This window comes from Gobio gobio (genome assembly GCF_949357685.1).
Source record: "Gobio gobio genome assembly, chromosome: 19".
NCBI lineage: Eukaryota > Metazoa > Chordata > Actinopteri > Cypriniformes > Gobionidae > Gobio > Gobio gobio.
The window spans coordinates 40,434,719-40,456,621 of NC_137112.1; the positions used below are offsets into that span (position 1 = coordinate 40,434,719).

The 21,903-nt window shown below is 47.7% G+C and overlaps 1 protein-coding gene across 1 annotated transcript in view; it reads left to right on the forward strand.

Annotated features, from left to right (window-relative positions):
* cntnap5l (contactin associated protein family member 5 like) overlaps window positions 1–21,903 on the forward strand; it is a gene marked incomplete at its 5' end in the record, with an annotated part of 108,917 nt that overhangs the window by 61,049 nt on the left and 25,965 nt on the right. The window contains 7 exons of the mRNA XM_079844376.1: window positions 1,140–1,287; window positions 1,951–2,154; window positions 9,338–9,522; window positions 11,713–11,856; window positions 19,919–20,189; window positions 20,848–20,997; window positions 21,608–21,779. Of these exons, the coding sequence (XP_079700502.1) occupies window positions 1,140–1,287; window positions 1,951–2,154; window positions 9,338–9,522; window positions 11,713–11,856; window positions 19,919–20,189; window positions 20,848–20,997; window positions 21,608–21,779 (1,274 nt within the window). The remainder of the gene's footprint in view (window positions 1–1,139; window positions 1,288–1,950; window positions 2,155–9,337; window positions 9,523–11,712; window positions 11,857–19,918; window positions 20,190–20,847; window positions 20,998–21,607; window positions 21,780–21,903) is intronic.

The window sequence follows — 21,903 nt, forward strand, 5'->3', positions numbered from 1 at the left end:
GATTTTCATTTTGGGGGGGCTCAGCCCCCAGTGAGAGTATGAAAAAAATTGGTAACACTTTAGTTTAGGGTCCAATTCTCACGATTAACTAGTAGCGTATTAGCATGCATATTATGATGTTGGCTGTTTATTATTAATTATAAAGTAAAAATGAATGCCTTATTCTGCACAGTGCACAGCCATATTCATACAGGCAGGTTTATAAACACTGAGATCTCTAATGTGAGGTAGTTAGGAGGGGTTCGGGGGCATATGCTCCCCTGAGAAAATTTTGATTTCTGTGATGTACATATGTGCATTTTAAGATGTTCTGACGGCCAAAAAAATTGATAACAATAGCTTGAAAACCATGTAAGTGGGCAGATATGACTAATATAGTTTTTCCATTTTCGTCAGTGAAGAAAGGAAACATATGGTTGACTGATATTTATATGTTTTATGAATCCTTTTTGTAGACAAGTTAATTTACTAAAGGCTACCAGGAAAGCTAGGTAACTAAATGTATTAAATTAATTCACAATATGCACACATTCATTACTAATCTTATACCCAATACAGGCTGAAAAAAGCTGAGCTTTTTATTTACTGAAGGCAACAATGGAGTTATATTAATTTACAATATGAACTCATTCATTATTAATCTTATGCCTAATCTGAAGAAAACGGCTTTGTTAACATTTCTTGTTTGTTAATTGCATTATGAATCACCGGTTTAGTTTAGCTATTTTTTACAGTCTATGGTTTAGCTACTTGCATATCTTGCACTTGATGTCAAGTCCCCCCCCCCGAGTCTGAAGCCCCCCTAAAAAGGGCCTAGTGACGCCCATGGACTAGAGTAAAGGCTGCTGAAAATTTAGCTTTGCCATCATAGGAATAAATTACATTTTAAAACACATTAAAACAGAAAATGGTTATTTTAAATTGTAATATTATTTCACAATATTACAGCTTTTACTTTTTATTTAATCAAATAAATGCAACCTTAGTGAGCATAAGGATTTCAAAAACATTAAAAAATCTAACCGACCCCAAACTTTTGAATGGTACTTAATAGATCCCATGCTAATAGTGAAATCAAATATTTAAAGGAATGTCTGACCAATATCACTGTATTTGTGTGCCTATGTGTATATTTACAGACGTTTACAGGAAACAGTGACACAGACACAGTGGTCCAACACAAACTCCCTCACTCGATCAGAACTCGATATATGCGTCTTCTGCCTCTTGAAGGAAGCCCCAGAGGAGGAATGGGTCTACGGCTAGAGGTCTATGGCTGCACATACAGTGAGTGATACCTTACATGCACTAATCTTATTAAATTATTTTTAAAAGTTTACTGAACTAATGATATTTTTTAATCCCATACCCCTAATACTGACCTTTCTACAAACCTTTCTCAATGTATAGATTTCATTAAGCCATTATGTAGTATGTTTATTTAGCCCTTCTCCTATTAAAGTCAGAATGAAATGGAAGTAACTATTGTGAGGTTATTGTAACTAACCTATTATAACTATTGTACTATTTTCACTTCCAAGTGAAAACAAGAAACAATTTAGGATTTTGTCCATTGGGAATTGGTTAGATCGTTGGATGTTTGAGGTTTGCTATTGCTGCGATCTCATGTGAGACAGGTACAATAATGACGTGCACAGATAAATCATTTATAATAAATATTCCATAGAAACCAAGAATTTTCCATTTTGATTTCATGGTCACTGCAAGTGTTTTTGATGAAGGTACTTTACTATCCTTCCCACCTGTTTCTCTGCATTTTATACCATACTTAAGATCTGAAGTTCAACTGCATTCACACATTCAACTCAGCTTGATTTTTCAAATCAACAGGAAGTACAAGAGCATACAGATCTTGGAAAGTCAGAGAAAGTTCAGAGAGCGGCGGGTGTTCTCACATTCTCTTTGATCCCCTTTTGCTGTCTTCCTCAGAGTCTGACGTGGCTGACTTCGACGGTCGCAGTGCCTTGCTCTACCGGTTCAACCAGAAGTCCACCAGCACAGTGAAAGACGTAATATCCCTGAGATTCCGGAGCCATCAGGCAGAAGGGGTTCTGGTTCATGGAGAGGGACAGAGAGGAGATTTCCTCACTCTGGAGCTTCAGAGAGGAAAACTCATTTTGCATCTCAATTTGGGTGAGAGGAAGAGAAGGGCAGGACACAAGATAAGTGAGAATAAGAAAGGAATGGATTCCCCCCCCCCCCCCCCCCCCCCAAATGAATAGGAAATTGCTGAAGAATCTCATCCTGTATTATGCAGAATGACCTTCTATTATTTTATTCTCACTCAAGTATCTCTTGATGGATCAGAGTGAAAATCAGAGTGAAATTAGAAAAAAGTACAGACGGACGGATGGACGGCAGCCATATCACCCTGTAGCCCAAGATTGGTTTCCCACTGAAGTTAAGCAGGTTTGAGCCTGGTCAGCACCTGGATGGGAGACCTCCTGGGATAACTAAGTTGCTGTTGTAGAGGTGTTAGTGAGGCCAGCAGGGGGTGCTTACCCTGTGGTCTGTGTGGCTCCTAACACCCCAGTATAGTGATGGGGACACTATAACAAGCATCGTCCTTCGGATGAGACGTTAAACCGAGATCTTGACTCTCTTTGGTCATTAAAAATCCCAGGATGGAAAAAGAGTAGGGGTGTAACCCCGGCATCCTGGCCAAATTTGCCCATTGGCCTCTGTCCATCATGGCCTCCTAATCATTCCCATATACTGATTGGCTTCATCACCCTGACTCCTCTCCACCAAAAAGCTGGTGTGTGGTGGGCGTTCTAGCGCAATATGGCTGCCGTCACATCATCCAGGTGGATGCTGCACATTGGTGGTGGTTGAGGAGATTCCCCCCTTCCATGTAAAGTGCTTTGAGTGCCCAGAAAAGCGTTATATAAATGTATTATTATTAGTGGTGGGCTGTTATCGGCGTTAACGTGCTGCGTTAACGTGAGACTCTTATCTGACGATTAAAAAAAATATTGCCGTTAATCTATTCTCAAAGTTGGGTTGGGAGCTGGGTCTATACTACGCAAGCTATGATGACTTTCGAGTTGACACGCACCCGCCTCCTCTCATTCAGTCCGGTTTAACCCTCTGAACATGGCGAACTGGATTTTACCTCATGACAGCGTGTTGGTATTGGTGTGACCGGTCTGAATTTTGCGCGGGGTTGCACATAACGTTAATTATACTAATTCCTTGCATCTGAAGTGCACACACATATATCGTTATAAAGCCGCCTCTGACATTCAAGTGCAAAAATGAGCTCCTTTTTCCAGCTTATTAATGGTCAAATACACTCAAAAATGTCTCAATGCCCATCTTGGTGAGTTTTAACATAAACATAGTCGTACCAGCTCACAGGAACCGTGTTTGGGATCCATGCGTGCGTCAGGTCTTAAAGGGACAGAAGTTATTTATTATTCAAATTACAAAAAGACAAACGATCACTTACGAGCACACATATTCTGAATGCATTCGGCAGAATTCAAATGAGCCATTTTAATCTAGATTAATTCCAAGATTACAGTGAGATTAATCTAGATTAAAAAAAATGATCTATGCCCACCACTAATTATTATTATTATTATTATTATTATTATTATTATGGATGGATGGATCCGTTTTTCAAGTGCTTGGCTGAATTCTTTAAAGGGTAAATAACACACACAGTTTCTGCCATGAATATCATGGTAATCTTGGGTACCTATGGAGGAGTACTTCATATTTTCCGAAGAGTGGATGGGTGGGGCTAAAGAGTCACAAGCACTCACACACAATACATCATGGCATTAGCACTGGATAACCTTCGATTCACTATACGTTCGTGTTGTTGACATTATAAGCATTTACGCGCTGATTGCCAACAAAACCGTCTAGGGTTACGTATGTAACCTCTGTTCCCTGAGAACAGGGAACGAGCGCTGCGTCTAGCTGACGCTATGGGGGGGAACGCCCTCGGCGTGACTGGTGTCTGAAGCTACTATCGAATCACGGCAAAGTCTTTGACCGACGTCAGCCCATGACGTCATCAACGTGCGACCCGGAAGTATAAAAGGGCGCCGTGCCAACACATACACATCTTCTCGTCTGAAGGGACTGTATGGCAGATAGGCCCTGAAGCATGGCAACGCGACGCAGCGCTCGTTCCCTGTTCTCAGGGAACAGAGGTTACATACGTAACCCTAGACGTTCCCTTTCGAAAGGGAACTCTCGCTGCGTCTAGCTGACGCTATGGGGAACGATATACCAACGCCGCCATGCTGAGGGGAGTGTCTGCCCATTGGCAGTGACAACTGTCAACTCAAGTAATTAATAGAAAAACCTGAGCGATTCCCCCTCAGGTCCTGGGCTGACAGTGACAGCACTCCCTACGGTCATAGCCCAAGCTATACAACTAAACGGAACCCTAACGCACTGCGTGGAGTTCCATCTAGACAGCTCGAAGGCCCGGGACCACTACTTCCAAAGAAGGGGTCCCTTCAAGGGAATGTGGCTAGGGGACCCGAAGGAACCCCAGCCAGTCACTACTCGGGAAATGTTCTCCCGAGTGCCACCAGGGAGGCCTGACCTGGTGCCCTAAGTGTTATGGACACTTCGGTTTAGCCAACCCTGTCTGTTCAAACAGAGCCTCTGGATGGTGCCCAAGGGGCGTCCAAGCTAAGGGACTGAAACACAGGCAGTCTTACTTAGCCCGGAACTCAGAGACGGGTTATCCAAGAGAGCAACACTCAGCGTAGTGCTTTTCAACCCTTGCTATCGAGGGGAGTCTGCCTGCTCAAATCAAGGATCTACCAGGTGCTTGTGTTTCAAAGCAGTAGGGAGGCCGAAAGGGCCTTAATGACTGATCTAACAGGGAGGCCTCATGAGAGGCCTACGACCGTCTGACCAGGCTCAGGAGGCTGAGCACTCATAGACGACCCTCATTGAGGGGAGCAGCTGAGCCTGCCTGGCGAGTAACCTCCAGCTGTAAGCCCAACTACCACAATTTCTCACAGAGAACTGGTAATCAAAGTGCCTAGCTCAGGAACTTCAACTTCAAGGAGGCCCTGTGGGCCTACTACTTGATAGCGGGTATTCCAGGGAGGCCTATAGAGGCCTACTACCTAACCGCAAGCCATGCTGGAAACCCAAGCATCCAGGCTCGGGACTCCGTCCTCAGGGGCCTACTACCTGACAGCAATACCGCCTGCTGAGGTTACCCTTGTTTTCTCAAGGAGGCCTATGGAGGCCTACTACTTGACAGTCAAGCTACGCAGGCTAGTCGGGCATCCTATTAAGGAACCCGTCCTCAAGGGAGGCCTATTTAAGGCCTACTACCTGATAACCAGCCTTTAGGGAGGCCTGGAGAGGCCTACTACCTGATTGCAATACGTGCTAAATGACTGGGTCCCAGGAACACCTCAGGGAGGCCTGATGGGGCCTACTACCTCGTTCGAGTGACCACCATCTGGGACTCGACAGTCAAGCTACGCAGGCTTTTCGAGCATCCTGATTAAGGAACTCGCCCTCAAGGGAGGCCTATTAAGGCCTACTACCTGATAAGCAGCCTTCAGGGAGGCCTGGAGAGGCCTACTACCTGTTTGCAATACGTGCTAACTGTTTCAAATGACTGGGTCCCAGGAACACATTAGGGAGGCCTGATGGGGCCTACTACCTTGTTCGAGTGACCACAATCGGGGAGCTCACCCTCCGGGAGGCCTATTGAGGCCTACTACCCGACAGTCAAGCTACGCAGGCTTTTCGAGCATCCTGATTAAGGAACTCGCCCTCAAGGGAGGCTTATTAAGGCCTACTACCTGATAACCAGCCTTCAGGGAGGCCTGGAGAGGCCTGCTACCTGTTTGCAATGCGTGCTAACTGTATCAAATGACTGGATCCCAGGAACGCCTTAGGGAGGCCTGATGGGGCCTACTACCTCGTTCGAGTGACCACAACCTGGGAGCTCACCCTCAGGGAGGCCTATTGAGGCCTACTAGTCGACAGTCAAGCTACGCAGGCTATCCGAGCATCCTGATTAAGGAACTCGCTCTCAAGGGAGGCCTATTGAGGCCTACTACCAGATAATCAGCCTTTAGGGAGGCCTGGAGAGGCCTGCTACCTGTTTGCAATTCGTGCTTAACTGTTTTAGATGACTGGATCCCAGGAACACCTTAGGGAGGCCTGATGGGGCCTACTACCTTAGAATTTAACAGCAGGTCTTCAGGGAGGCCTGATGAGGCCTACAACCTGCCTCTGGGAGTGACCACAATCTGGGAGCTCACCCTCAGAAAGGCCTAGTAAGGTCTTAGAGTTAACAGCAGGCCTTCAGGGAGGCCTGATGAGGCCTACAACCTGCCTCTGGTAGTGATCACAACCTGAGAGCTCACCCTCAGGGAGGCCTAATAAGGCCTTACAACTAACAGCGGGCCTTCAGGGAGGCCTGATGAGGCCTACAACCTGATAGCCGCCAGGCTAGCTGTCCCGATGCGCACATCGGTACATACCTCCAGTGAGGCCTGGTTGAGGCCTTCCAACTGAAAACGCGCCTTGTTCAAGAGGCCTACTGAGGCCTACAATTGACAGCCGACCTTCAGGAGAGCGTATTTGCCCCTTTTTAACCTGATAGCCAGCTAGGCTAGCAGTACCTTGATGCCTCAGCATTGGCACCTGCCTTACTAGAGCCTCCGATCTAAGTGGTACATATTACCAATGGTGGCGGTGCCTCAGCAACGCGCCTCCTTCATCCACATCCCAACTGACGCCTCAGCGTTCAGTCGTTGATGAATACCCAACTCTATACAGGAAACCTGGGGTCTGTAAGAAATACATATTTTTAGTGTAATACACAAAAATGACCACTCTCACCTGCGGCATGCTGAGCGAAGACTCATTGTGCGGTTCTCACCACCATGTTCTACCGCCCTTGAATGCCTGAAAGGGGCGTTCTCACTGAGCAGGTCCGGGCGGGCCATCAGAACATAGTTCTACTCATCATGGGCCCGCCTCAGGCCTGATGTAAGAAGTGCCTGGGTAAAAAATCATTAAAAGACATTAAAAAGGAAAAAGGAGAGGGCAGGATGTAACCGCCCTCAAGGGAAGTGATCCATCACCAACGCCGAGAGCGTTCTCTGTGGGGGGCACGAGAGGAGACGCTAGCCCTCTGGTCCTGCCTACGGTCCTCAGACCGTGAAGGACCAGGTCCCGCCTGCCTGGGTGGGGGCGCGGATCTCAGCGGTATGCATGTCTTAAATGCCGCTGAACGCGCCTTCGCCTCCCTGAACTTTCCAACCCCCGCCTCAACGGAGGTGCCGAAAAGTTCAGTCGGCGAAACCGGCGAATCGAGGAGAAAGCGTTTCTCTTTCTCCCCGATATCAGCCAGGCTCAGCCACAGATGCCCCTCCGTGACCACCATAGCCGCCATAGAGCGGCCGATGGCAGCAGCAGTCTGCTTGGTGGCCCGGAGAGCAAGATCTGTGGTGCGGCGCAGCTCAGCAACCGCCTCAGGGGACAGTCCGGCCCCCTGGTCGAGATCCTCCAGCAGGTCCGCCTGGTACGCCAAAAACACCGCCATGGTGTGAAAAGCAGCACCAGCCTGACCCGCTGCCGTGTATGCCCCTGCCATTAAAGCACAGTTTGAGCTCTCAGTGTTGATGCCCACGAAACGCGAGAAAAGTCCGCAAACTTTCCTCGCCAGTCGGTAGCCTCAACACATATCCATATTCCCCTATCCCCTCGACATCAGCGAAGTTAAACGCTGATGCTGATGAATATTGGGTCGAATATGGATTCTTCCATGCCCTCTCGATCTCTGTAAGAAGATCAAGAAGGAATGGAAGGCTCATCTGAGCTGATGGTTTATGGCCAAGGAGAAAACGATCGTGCAATCTACCACGAGCGATCTCTCCTCTAACGCGCCAACATGGCAGCCGCAGCCTGCCTGCAGTACGTTCCATAACATTCATCAGCTCAGCATACACGGTCAGGGTGGCTGAGAGGATTCATACCACTCTCACCAGCCATCCCTAAGAGCACTTGCTGTTTAGTCTCGTTAACCGCCAGATCGTCGCGACGATCGGCGAGCTGCATCTGAGAACCCATGATGTATGCCAACGCTCAGCCTCAGCTTGAGCGGGACAGCATCATCCAGTCCCAGATGCCAAACTTTCTTCCCTCAGGAAAAAAGCCAGACTAGAGTGGAGCGATCTCAGATTGAAAACCGCTCACACTCACACACAAACAACTTCAAATGAACTTGACTGTGCATGCTCTTGATCCCAGGCAGTAAATACACACTCGTATGTATTAATAATTGAATTTGTTTTACCTTAACTCGTATAGCAGTTCAAACAGACAGTCCCTGAAGACGAGAAAGATGTGTATGTGTTGGCACGGCGCCCTTTTATACTTCCGGGTCGCACGTTGATGACGTCATGGGCTGACGTCGGTCAAAGACTTTGCCGTGATTCGATAGTAGCTTCAGACACCAGTCACGCCGAGGGCGTTCCCCCCCATAGCGTCAGCTAGACGCAGCGAGAGTTCCCTTTCGAAAGGGAAACATACATTTGATGCAGTTTCACTCACGGCGTGCGGTTTCGACTCATGACCGGGAACAAACAAACACAATGTTGCTGCTCCGGAAAAACAAACTGCATCCACAGTTTCCTTAACGCTGGGTTATTTGGAAAGCTGATCAAGGTTATCTTTCCCTCACAACCAAAACACACTTTTTTAGTGATATTGTTGATTTCGTGGTCTAAAATCAAAATTACAGCGCTGCCGACGGCTTCCGTAACCCAAACGAAACTCGCTGATGGGCACGCTCTCGCTCTGGTTGATGTGCGGGGAACGCTCATCCAGTAGAAGTGCCCATACAAGAAATTCCGTCCTTTATGACATCATACAGGACCATACTTGAAAAAAACTTCCCAAAACTTATTAGAATCCTGAAGGAGTGTATTTGCCACTCATACATCCAACTCGTTTTTTGAAAATGTGGCCATGTTTAGCACGAGAATCCAACTCTTTAACAGTGTAAACAAGTCAGAATGCATGAAATAGCATTGGACCTCTCCCCATTTAAGGGTGTGTTCACACTTGGCAGGTTTGGTTCAATTAAAACAATCTCAAGCGGACTGAGATCCACATACAACGAGCAGGCTGTTGTTGTTTTATTTAGGTTTGGTGTTAAAAATGACAGTGTGAACACTACGTGAACAAGGACTAAATGTATCATTTCGTTTTTTGATCTGGACCAAAAGAGCCAAGAGAACCGAACTAGACCACACCATTATGTTCCTAAGTCTATGTTGCCAATCTCTCTTCTGCTGTTTCTGTACAGACGATGCCAAGCCCCAGTCTAGCGGTCGCTCATCTTCTGTCACGTTAGGAAGCCTACTGGATGACCACCACTGGCACTCTGTTCAAATTGAGCGCTTTAACAAACATGTCAACTTCACTGTGGATGGACACACGCAACACTTCCGCAGTCCAGGACAAGAGGACACACTGGAGATAGACTATGAGGTGAGATCTGAGTGTAAATTATTATAAATCTGAATTATTTTCATTCAGTAAATTACTGAAATTACTGAGTATGGGCCCTATCATACACCCAGCGCAATGTGACGCCAGGCGTGACGCAAGTGCTAGTTTCAGCCCGACGCAGTTATCGTTTTCACGTCCAGCGCCACGTTGTTTAAATAGCAAATGCACTCATTGGTCTGAAATTGGGATGTGTTCAGGCGCATTGTTGGCGCGTTACTATTTTGAGGCAACTGAAAACGACTGCACCATTGACCAACAAAAACCTGATCTAAAGTCAATAGCGCAGTATTTTTGAGTTATTTAAAGGGGGTGTGTTTGTAATATGCACCTATAGGTGGGTCCACAATGCATGTACACTCTGCTTATTACACACGCAGGGATGTGCAGCAGCACACAACATTTTTTAAATAATACAAAATAAAAGGATTCCTCTCTGGAGAGGCATTCAGTCTTTCCGCTTGCAAATTCTGCCATGTAAATAGCGAATCCGCCATGGTGCAAACGCAACTGGGTTTTAAAGGGAATGGGAGATGAGACTCTGATTGGTTTATTGCATGTTACACCCATGACTCATTAAGACACTAGGTACAACCCTTTTGGACAGACTGTCCTCCAAAAAAAAACACGACTCTACAGGTCGTTTTTCAAGCACCTTATTACACCCTTTATTTACGTTTTAAAGTCAAGCGCCCTCTAGCTGGTGCAAAAAATAATGACGGTGTCAAGTTACGTCTGTCGTCATGAAATGATGTATGACTGTCGTTACAAATCAAAATCCGTGTTCATTTAAATGCAATGTGTGGACTTTTTTATCCCCATTTGTCATATTTCCATTTAGCAATAATCTTTTTTTATTAACAACTACAACCACCCCACCCCTAAACCTACCCTTTGATTTATAGTGCATATACACTTGATGAGCACATGTGTTCCCCGGGGTTCTATGGGTCCTATTTCTGGGAAGTGACAAACAACCTATATAGGCGTATTGGTTGAAGGACATGTTGCTTTTGGGCCATTCGCCTGGCGCGCTGACCGTTTTTTCCATTGTTAAATTAGCAAAAGTGGATTCGGACATGCCCTAAGTGCACCATGTGCTCAGTACACTAAAATAGGCCCTAAAGGCTATCCCTAATACAAAGCAGACACTGACACAAATAAAATTTTAAAAGTACATTCTTGTTATAACAAAACAAAACAAAAAGAAGAAAAGAATAAGATCTATTACTGTGACATGCATACAGATATCCCACTCCCTTGTTATCTGAAACCACGTTTCAAAACATTTTATTCAATCACTGTCACTGCAAACTTATGAAAGCCTGAAACAAAGTACCAGAGAGAACAATGATTCCAGGAATCTCAGCACACATAAGATGTAAACCAAATAAACTCGCACAAACCCTTTAAAATACACCACTGTTCAAAAGTAAAGGCTTGGATCACTGTGTTGGACTGGCTTGGACTGCTATCAGGCTTCAGTGTTTTCAAAAAATTTTGCCTCCCAATTTTCTGTCCTTTTTCACCTTTTCTTTTCTTTAACCTCCACCCTATCTTCCATCCTTCCATTTATTCTTTTTGTGTGTATAAGTGATTATTTCAAACATGAGTGCACCCCCCCCTTTTTTTTGTATTTTTTACTCATTCTCGCTTAAATGTTTAATGGGTTCAATACTGAATGAAAATTGATACCATTTATTATAGATTAACCTTGTTACAAACAGTTAAAATATTTACCACTTTCCCTTTCTCTCTATTTTTTCTTTTCTTTGTTATTTTTAAAGAGCTTCCAATGTTGACAATAACGGAATCAAAGTATATAATTTTTTCATGGAGATTGTGAATGCCTATTTGATACGTTGTACCATTACTATAAGGGTACAGCACTCAAAATAACAAAAGTACACATACACCACCATCAATGCCCAACTAAACTATACTGTGTGCTCTGAAAATACTGCAGTGCTCTCTGTTTCTACAAAACAAAATAGTTGCGACTTATTTTTTTATATTGAAATATGTATATAACAGGCCTATACAAAGGAAATATATAAAATGTCTGTAAAATTGTATTCTCTGCTATGCAAACATGTTACTGATCTCTGGGATATGTGGTTGTTTTGTGTGTATGTGTGTGTGTTTCTATGTGTTTGTCTGTCCTTATTCAAGCTCAGTTTCGGAGGAATCCCTTTGCCTGGCAAGCCTGGGACGTTTCTCCATGAAAATTTCCATGGCTGCATAGAGAACCTCAACTACAATGGTGTCAATGTCATCGACATGGCAAAGAGACGGAAGCCACAGATCTATACCGTGGTAAGTTTGAACTTTTACAAGTGCTAGTGACACTTTTCATTGTGAGAATCAAAGACACCTTAGGTAGTGAGTTTGAACATCAAATCCCACTCTTGGTGAAGGTCTAAATTTTGCTATTCACAAGGCAATGTGAGACTTCAAAAGCATAGCTTTGTTGATGTGTTTTTTTCTTTCTTGTATTGTGTCATTTAAATAACTTTATTCACACAACAGGCATTTATATCCAATGCAATTTGCAACAGTGTCACATGGTAAATTACAGTAGCTCTGTGTGTGCTTCTAAAGTGTGCTTCTGCAATTGTGTGGAGTTGTGTGCATCGCACCATAAAAAAGCTCTCTTTCCCTAATTAAGAGGCTGTAAAGTCTCTTCTCTTATCCATTTCTCTCTTGCTCTCTCCGGGTGGTCTAATACACTTATCACGGACAGGAAAAGAAGAGCAGTGATCTTCATTTTTTCTTACCCTCCCTCTTGTCAGAGGCATTTTAAGATCTCACCAGCTTATTGCAGTACATTCCAAAGTCCAAGAGTTCACTGACTGAGTGATGTTCATGCAATGCTATAGCTATTTTTTATACAACTGTTGCAACATTTGGGGCTACAGGATTCCCTTGATATTATAATCATCATTATTAATTCTGATTAACAGGCTGTAGATTAAAATGATTTCAATTTCAAAACGATTTGAGAACTTTAACTTCACATTGGTCCTCAAAACAAAAATTCAATTAAACAGCACCACTGCATTTATATGCACAATTGGCTTTCATGCTCAGGAAAATAGGAAACCTAAATGTTTCATCATTAAAGTGTTGAGAGGTATTGATTTACAGCAGAATTTCTCAAACTTTATGCTTTTTTCGGGGTTTCTTTTTAAGCTCCATTGGGTCATTCAAGTCTTAAATTAGGTTTGATAAATTTTAAGGTAATACAAAATATTAAATATCTTAAATGGTACAACACAAAATAGCCAATCTTAATTATCATTTTAAGATGTCCTAAATTTGGGGGAAAATAGGAATCATTATATGGCCTAATGTGATTATTAAACTTAAAGGGGTGGTTGATGATTTCTCTTTTTTAACTTTACTTAGTGTGTAATGTTGCTGTTTGAGAATAAACAACATCTGCAAAGTTACGATGCTCAAAGTTCAAAGCAATGGGAGATTTTTTTTTTATGAAATTGCTTTTTAAGGACTACAACAAACGGCTCTTAGGGACTACAAAGAGCTTTATTACCAGGTTAATGACATCACTAACCCTAAAATTGACATAAAACCTGCCCCCCGTCACACACAACAAAGGCCACGTTGAGAAAAGGAAGAGTTCCCTTTCGTTCAGTCACTACGACGTAACGTTAGTGACTAACGAATGGGGGTTTCGCTTAGAAGCCTATCATCTTCGAGCTTAGAGAAAACGCCCAATGGCGTGCCAATGCCATGGGGCATGCGGAATTTGCATACGTAACTCCGCCTCACCGCGTGAGAATATAAGGAAGTACGAGGCAATATCGCATTATGTTTCAGCTTTCGGGGGCCAAGAGAACCTACCTCTTCACTCCTACAGCCTTCTGAGACTCTGTCAGCTTCTTCGAGACGAGCAGCTTTCCAGTCGGTGTTGGTGTAACGGCGCGTTCCAGTGATCGCATACTTCCTGCCTGCTGATCTGCGCAGTGGTCCGTTTGACAGCTGGTGTGTGTTTCCCTGGGCGCTTCGGCATCGACTGTGAGGCTTTCCTCGCACAAAAAGAGCTTGCGCGTGGCACGTCTTTTTCAAGACGGCTCGCCCGTGCACTTCCGGGTGCGATCGATTTCCGCTGCTGTCTATGGCCGCATTCACTGCTTGAGCGTGTTTGGGCTTCAGCACGTTCGGGCAGTGTTTGCGGATGTGTCACGTTTCCATTGCGGGAACGTGACCATCGCGATGTCGCGGTCGAGACTCAATGATCTCCGTGAGGAGAGAGAGTCCCCTCTGCCACACCCCAATCTACCGTCCCCGAGTGAGATGGTACTTTGGCTGGTGGCCAGGGTGACCTGAGGGCGGTGCTGTGGTATTAAGAACCCCGACGTTCATTCCTCGGGCCACGCCCCCCTCTTACACATCGCTTCCCGTCTCTGACGCCCCGTTCGTTCAGTTCACGCTCCGGATAGCAGTGAGATGTCGATCGCCGCATCCCAAGGTGGGGTGGAGTCCTTTGGGGATGACGATTAGGTTGTGCTCCGCCTCCGGGTGTGTCAGCACTGATCCGACCTAAAGTTGACAGCCATGTTATCTCGGGCAGCCGCGAGTCTCGCGCTGGTGTGGAACTCCGCCCAGTCGCGGGTGCTCGTGGTTGCGCGATTGGTTTTTGGGGGCGGCACCCGACAGCTGTTGGGCCCCGCCCCCAATGCCTTTCGCTCCCGGGGTGCATGAGGAGATCACACGGTCCCGGAAGTCCCCGTGCTTCCCGCGACCGTTTGGTGGCCTCCTCCACCTTCTCTGCCCTTGATGGGGCCGCGGCCTAGGGTACACTGGGGCCCCCTCCCCCCCACTGTTGAACTCTCTGTTGCGCACTACGGTGTCCACAGAGGGCTTTGACGTGGCGTGGTGTGGCTGTCCTAAGCACCCTCCCAAAGCCTGTGGGCTCGTCTACTTCGGTGGCGTGGTCCTGCAGAGCTACGGGCAGGCCGCCGCCCCTTTGCACATGCACAAGGGTGGAGCCGACCCAGGGCTCTTCATTGAGCTGCGTGCCGCAACTGATCCCGCCCCCGGGCGGTGAAGGTGGCCACACGCTCCCTGGGTCGGGCGATGTCCACAGCTGTGGTCCGGGAGAACACCTGGCCTTACCTGGTGATGTGGAGGACGTTGAGCGGGCCCGCCTCCTCAACTCACCCATATCCCAGGCTGGCCTCTTCGGCGGCGCGGCTGAGAACTGCGCCCAATGGTTCTCAGCCGCCCCAGAGCAGACTGAGGCTGTAACACGTACTGCCCCGGCGGCCAGCTGCTGCACCAGCCGCCGGCTCAGTCGCCTCAGTCCGCTCGCCGCCGATGGCGCCCTCCCTCTTCCCGCCCGGCCCCAGCAGCAGCCTTCACCTGGGCTGCGCCGTGGAGGTGGTTGAGGATGTCGCCCAGTCCGCTCCCCAGACTGGTTAAACGCCAGGCTGGAGGTGGACAACTCAGAGATGGGTTCCAGTTCTTCCCAGGGGATGGCAGCAGGGCCTCTCCTTCCCCCGGTGGAGGGCCGGGGGAAAATCCTTCCGCTGCTGGCCCCCGGGCTAGCAGCGCTTGGGAAGAACTCATGTTCCTGTCTCTGAGGACCCAGAGACCGGTGATGACAGTGTGCGCCACCCACGGGTCCCGCCACTCGCATCCCTCTCTGTCGCGAGCCTCCTGGCAGAGCAGACCCCAGTGGAACGTGCGTCCTTCCCTGGTCTCCTCTGTCAGGAACGCAGCCGTTAACCGTGCCCCGACCCCGGGACGCCCAACAGCCTCCCCTGTCCGGGCCGGTAACGCTGCCTCGCTGCCCCACCCTGGGTACGTCTGCCGTCCGTATGACCCCGTTGGTGCAGTCTCTGGAACCTTGGCTTCAGCTTCCGGGGCTGTCCCGCTGGGTCGCGCAGACCGTCAGGCGCGGCTACGCGATTCAGTTTGCGTAGGCTCCTCCCCGCTACAGGGGAGTCCGCTATACCGTGACCGGGGCCCATATCCCCGTCATGCGTGCGGAGATTGTCACCCTGCTGGCGAAGGGTGCGATCGAGCCTGTCCCTCCAGCCGAAATAAAGTCGGGGTTCTACAGCCCCTACTTCATTGTACCCAAGAAAACCGGTGGGTTACGGCCAATCCTGGACCTTCGCATCTTGAACCGATCCCTTCACCGGCTTCCGTTCAAGATGTTGACTGCGAAACGCCTTTTCGAATGCGTTCGTCCTCACGATTGGTTGCAGCGATCGACCTGAAGGACGCCTACTTTCATGTCTCCATCCTTCCTCGACACAGACCGTTCCTACGGTTTGCTTTTGAGGGGCGGGCATATCAGTACGCGGTCCTCCCATTCGGGCTATCTCTGTCCCCTCGCGTCTTTACGAAGATTGCCGAGGCAGCCCTTGCGCCCCTTCGGCAGCACGGGGTTCGCATCCTGAACTATCTCGACGACTGGCTCATACTGGGCCACTCTCGGGAGCAGGTTTGCGGACACAGAGATCGGGTGCTCCAACACCTAGCCCGTCTGGGCCTTCGGGTCAACTGGGAGAAGAGCAACTCTGCCCCGCGCAGAGGATCTCTTTTCTCGGTATGGACATCAACTCGGTCGCCATGTGCGCGCAGCTTTCGAGCGAGTGCGCGCAGTCTCTGCTGACTTGCCTCCGTCAAATCGAGAGCAAGAGTGCGGTTCCACTGAAACTGTTTCAGAGGCTCCTGGGGCATATGGCATCTGCAGCCGCGGTAACGCCGCTCGGATTGCTTCATATGAGACCGCTTCAGCACTGGCTTCGCGATCGAGTCCCGAGATGGGCATGGCAGTCTGGCACGTTCCGGGTTCAAGTGACCCGGTCCTGCCTACAGACGCTCACCCCGTGGTCGAACCTCAGCTTTCTACGGGCAGGTGTTCCCTTAGAACGAGTTTCCAGGCATGTTGTCGTATCGACGGATGCCTCTGCCACGGGTTGGGGTGCCATGTGCAATGGACAAGCAGCCGCGGGCTCCTGGACAGGACCCCAGCGCCTACTGCATGTCAATTGCCTCGAGTTGCTGGCAGTACGGTTCGCCCTGCACCGCTTCGGAGCGCTGCTGAAGGGTCAACACGTGCTTGTCCAGACAGACAACATGGCCGTAGTAGCGTACATCAACCACCAGGGCGGTCTACGCTCCCGCCGTATGTCTCAACTCGCCCGCCATCTCGTCCTATGGAGTCAGAAGCGCCTGAGGTCCCTTCGTGCTGTCCATATTCCGGGAGTTCTGAACCACGCAGCTGACGAGCCCTCGCGGTTTCAGCCTCTCCCGGGAGAATGGAGACTCCATCCCCAGATGGTCCAGCTGATTTGGGAACAGTTCGGCGACGCACAGGTAGATCTGTTTGCCTCCCACGACTCTTCCCACTGCAGCCTGTTTTATTCCCTGACCGAGGGCACGCTCGGCTCGGATGCACTGGCGCACAGCTGGCCGCGGGGCCTACGCAAATATGCGTTCCCCCCAGTGAGCCTACTCGCACAACTCCTGTGCAAGATCAGGGAGGATAAGGAGCAGGTCCTTTTGGTCGCCCCGTACTGGCACGGCCGGACCTGGTTCCCCGAACTCATACTCCTTGCGACAGCCCCTCCCTGGCCTATTCCTCTGAGACCGGACCTCCTTACTCAGAGACGGGGCACCCTATGGCACCCGCGTCCCGACCTCTGGAACCTCCACGAATGGCTCCTAGACGGGACGCGGCAGGTTTGAGTGGCCTGCCACCTACGGTGGTCGCCACCATCACTTCCGCTAGGGCAGAGTCCACTCGGCATGCCTATGCGTTGAAGTGGAACCTCTTCGTCACCTGGTGCTCTTCCCGCCAGAAGACCCCTGGAAATGCCCGATCGGGTCTGTGCTTGAGTTTTTCCAAGAGGGGCTGGAGCGTGGGCTGTCTCCCTCCACCCTCAAAGTTTATGTGGCCGCTATATCTGCCCGCCACGATCTTTTGGAGAACAAAAAGGTAAGTCAGCACGACCTGATCATCAGGTTCCTGAGGGGAGCGAGGAGACTGAATCCTCCTCGCTCTCCTCTCGTACCCTCTTGGGATCTCGCAGTAGTTCTAAGTGCTCTGCAGAGGCCTCCCTTTGAGCCTTTGCGGTCGGTTGATATTAAGTTCCTGTCGATGAAGACGGCTCTGCTGACCGCATTGGCCTCTCTTAAGAGGGTCGGAGACCTGCAGGCTTTTTCGGTTGACGAAGCGTGCCTGGAATTCGGGCCGGCTAACTCTCACGTGATCCTGAGACCCCGGCCTGGATATGTGCCCAAGGTTCCTACCACTCCCTTCGGAGATCAGGTAGTGAACCTGCAAGCCCTGCCTTTGGAGGAGGCAGACCCAGCCTTGGCATTGCTCTGTCCAGTACGCGCCCTCCGCGCCTACGTAGACATGACGCAGTGTTTCAGGACCTCAGACCAGCTCTTTGTCTGTTATGGTGGAGAGCGGAAGGGAAGTGCTCTCTCAAAGCAAAGGTTGTCTCACTGGATAGTGGACACCATTGTTTTGGCTTACCAGCAGCAAGGTCGACCATGTCCCCTTGGTGTGAGGGCACACTCCACTCGGAGTGTGGCCTCCTCTTGGGCTCTAGCGCATGGCGCCTCGCTGACAGACATCTCAGAGCTGCAGGCTGGGCGACACCCAACACATTCGCCAGATTCTACTATCGCCGAGTAGAGCCAGTGTCCGACTATGTACTCGCCCCCCCGAGGGGCCGGTAATGGACCAGGCTTTGGTGTCTTCGCTTGCTCGCCACTCCACTCCACGGACTGGATACGTGTGATTATTCCTCAGGTGAGCTCCCCGAGAGCCCTGAGCTCCTACAGCACTGCTTACGCCGATACCTGTGTGTCTGCCCTCTAGCGAGCCCAGACCCTCGTCTCCGGCCAGGTGCCCTGTGTGCATGGTTCCCCTCCGGCGACCCCCACACGAGTATTTCACCGTAAGTCTCCGCAGTGAGCGGGTTTCTTCCCTTGGCGTGTCCCCCGCCAACCCTAGGGTTAAAAATCCACCTTTGGCTGGTACCCTAGAGATCTCCATATCCAGCCCCTAGCCGGGTCATATGTGTCTCTTAAGTCCTCCCCACGGGTAGGCATCCCTGGCATTCCCTCACTGGGATATGCTTCCCAGTGTATCTTGGTAATCCTGTGATAAGTGGGAGTCCTTCGTCCGTACTAGTCTTACGACAGGGTACTCACACTTATGCAGGGCACTGGAAGACAGCTGAGTGGCGGGATTATATTGGGACCCCCATTCGTTAGTCACTAACGTTACGTCGTAGTAACTGAACGAAAGGGAACGCCTCGGTTACGGATGTAACCCTCGTTCCCTGAGGAGGGAACGGAGACGTAACGTCCCGTTGCCACATCAGCTGTGCTACCTGGAACGCAGGAGTTCAGTCTTGGCTCCTCAAGCAGGTAACATAATGCGATATTGCCTCGTACTTCCTTATATTCTCACGCGTTGAGGCGGAGTTACATATGCAAATTCCGCATGCCCCATGGCATTGGCACGCCATTGGGCGTTTTCTCTAAGCTCGAAGATGATAGGCTTCTAAGCGAAACCCCCATTCGTTAGTCACTAACGTTACGTCTCCGTTCCCTCCTCAGGGAACGAGGGTTACATCCGTAACCGAGACGTTATTTTAGTAGAGCACATTTGGGAGTATTTGGGAGTTTGCTCAATCTGTTGCATCCGTTTTTTCACATTTATTGCAATACAGTACATAACACAAATGCATGTCATAAAAGCAAGATGACAGCATAAGTTATAACCGTAATTAAACTAAACTTTACCTGTTCTATCTTCATGCAGCATATATTCTCTGGCTCTGAAGGCATCTTACAAAAGTTCCTACAAAAGCGATTTATATTATCAGTGACTTGAAGATATAGTTAACTTTTCGAATAATCTTTAATCTTTCGTCGGATAAACTATTTGGGCAGTAAGAAAAGACTAACACCACTATTTTTAATGTTCTACATGTAGAGAGACTGTTGGCACAATCTTTCTTTCGTACTTGCTTTTCATAATACAATATTGATTGACCTCTAATTCATATGTTTTGATAAGTTACATTATGGGGGGTCCATAAACCCAGGTCTGAGAGATGCTGAACTATAGTGTGTTAAACTGTTTGCTAAGATTGAAGAAAAGTGATGTTTTTAACCCTTCTGCCAGGACACATTGCTATTGCTTCAATTATTCACTTACTATGTACCATGTGCCCACGCCCAACATCAGTATGATTTAATACTCCTCGTTTCCATCTTGGTTTTCATTGTCCTTTCCTTTTTAATTCTGCTCTCCACATATTCATTTTTCTTTAAATTTCTTTCATATTTTCTTCTTCTATCTCTCTTCCTTACTAAGGGAAATGTGACATTCTCCTGCTCTGAGTCTTCCTCGGTGGCTGTGACGTTCCTCAGTTCCACAGGAAGCTTCCTGGCTCTCCCTGCAGATTATTTTACAGAGGGTCTCTCTATACGCCTTCAGTTCCGCACATGGAATCAGGAAGGGCTGCTTTTCTCAGTCTCGCTCTCTCATGATCCTGACCCCATTAACCTGCTTCTGCAGCTCAGCCAGGCCAGGCTGCTCCTCTCCTTCTCTGGAGGGCCACTAAACTCTGCTCAGGTTTTCAGTGGTAAGATATGTAGGAGAAAAAGCATTTAATTTGTTAATACATTTTTAGATATCGTATACTGATTAAAGGGTTAGTTCACCCAAAAATGAAAATTCTGTCATTAATTACTCGTCCTCATGTCGTTCCAAACCCATAAGACCTTAGTCCAAAAATAACGACTTTATTCAACAATTTCTATTCTTCATGGTCAGTCTCCAAAGCGCTTTACGTAAGCGGGAGCCGGCCAATACTGAGGGCGTTCTAAAGTACTGATTAGCGTTCTAAAGTACAACCCAGAAGCGCTGCACTGTTTTCAACGTGAATAGCGTAGGAAACCGATATGGAAGAGAAGAAATTGTTGAATATCATAATAAGATTGAACCACTGTAGTCACATGGACTATTTTAACAATGTCTTTACTACCTTTCTAAGCCTTGAAAGTGGTAATAACGTTGCAGTCTATGGGGGGGTCAGAAAGCTCTTGGATTTCATCAAAAATATCTTTGTTTGTGTTCCGAAGATAAGGGTTTGGAACATGAGGGTGAGTAATTAATGACAGAAATTTCCTTTTTGGGTGAACTATCCCTTAAAGTGTTTATGCAGATGATTGTGTGATTCATTCATCACAGCTTTCATTCTGAGGGTGGGCAGACTCCCTTGTTAACTGTTTGTGTTTCAGGTCATAATTTGAGTGATGGACAGTGGCATTCCATAGCCGTCGAGGTCAAGGGTCAAAAAGTGTCTTTAATTGTCAACAACCAGAAGCCTGTCACCATGGAAATCATTGGCCTCAGCCAGAACGTGCAAAGAACTACCATCTACTTTGGAGGTACAGCATTAGAAATGGAAATAGCTGGTTTATCCTCATTCTTGGAAAGAGTTACTGGCTATATTCAAATTCAGGAATAATAACTTATTTTGATCTGTTATCTCATTTCTGAACTAGCCTGATGGCTGCGGGCAAAAAGCAGTTATTACCCAAAACATTTTCCTGAATGCAAAGAATAATTTTCTCCTGCCTTATTAACTCTAACCTCCATCAACCAAATGTTCCTCATGTTCCAGAATGAAATACAGGTTTGGCAAGCTGAGAGCGTTCTTAGGGTCTATTCATTTCACACAGTTATTCCCAAACCTCCGTCTTTTTACTTGGAGGTTTTTTTTTCTTTTTAGTTCATTCATGCAGCTCTAACCGCATTCAATTACTGTAGAGGATAAATGCGTTTTCTTTAAAGCTGTTATTGAAATCTCCGACTCAAACTTCCAATGTCTTAACTAAGACCTCTAAATCTCCCATTTTGCTTACTTCTGGGACAATGCAGTCTTGCTGAGATTTTATAAGCTGCTTAGCAGAGATTTGTCTTTGTGCAACTTGGTATTAGTTGTGGATGTTGTTTTTGATTTAAAAGACAGTAAGTTGGAATTTTCCATTATTTTAGGCTGCCCTTTATTCCAGAGCAATTTCATCTGTGAGAACCCCAGCAGAGGATTTCAGGGTTGCTTTCGTCTCCTTTTCATCAACAACCATCCAGTCAACTTCCTTCAGATTCAGCAGGAAAGCCTGAGCAACTCTAGCCAGCTTAGCTTTGATGTTTGCAATATACAGGACAGGTCAGTTTTCCCCATTGATTTCTTGCTCACACAGTTTTCTTACTACTCTTATGTGAATCACTATGCATGACTTACAAAATGTAGTGATCAGCTATATAATTTGGCCCATAACCAGGCCCAGATG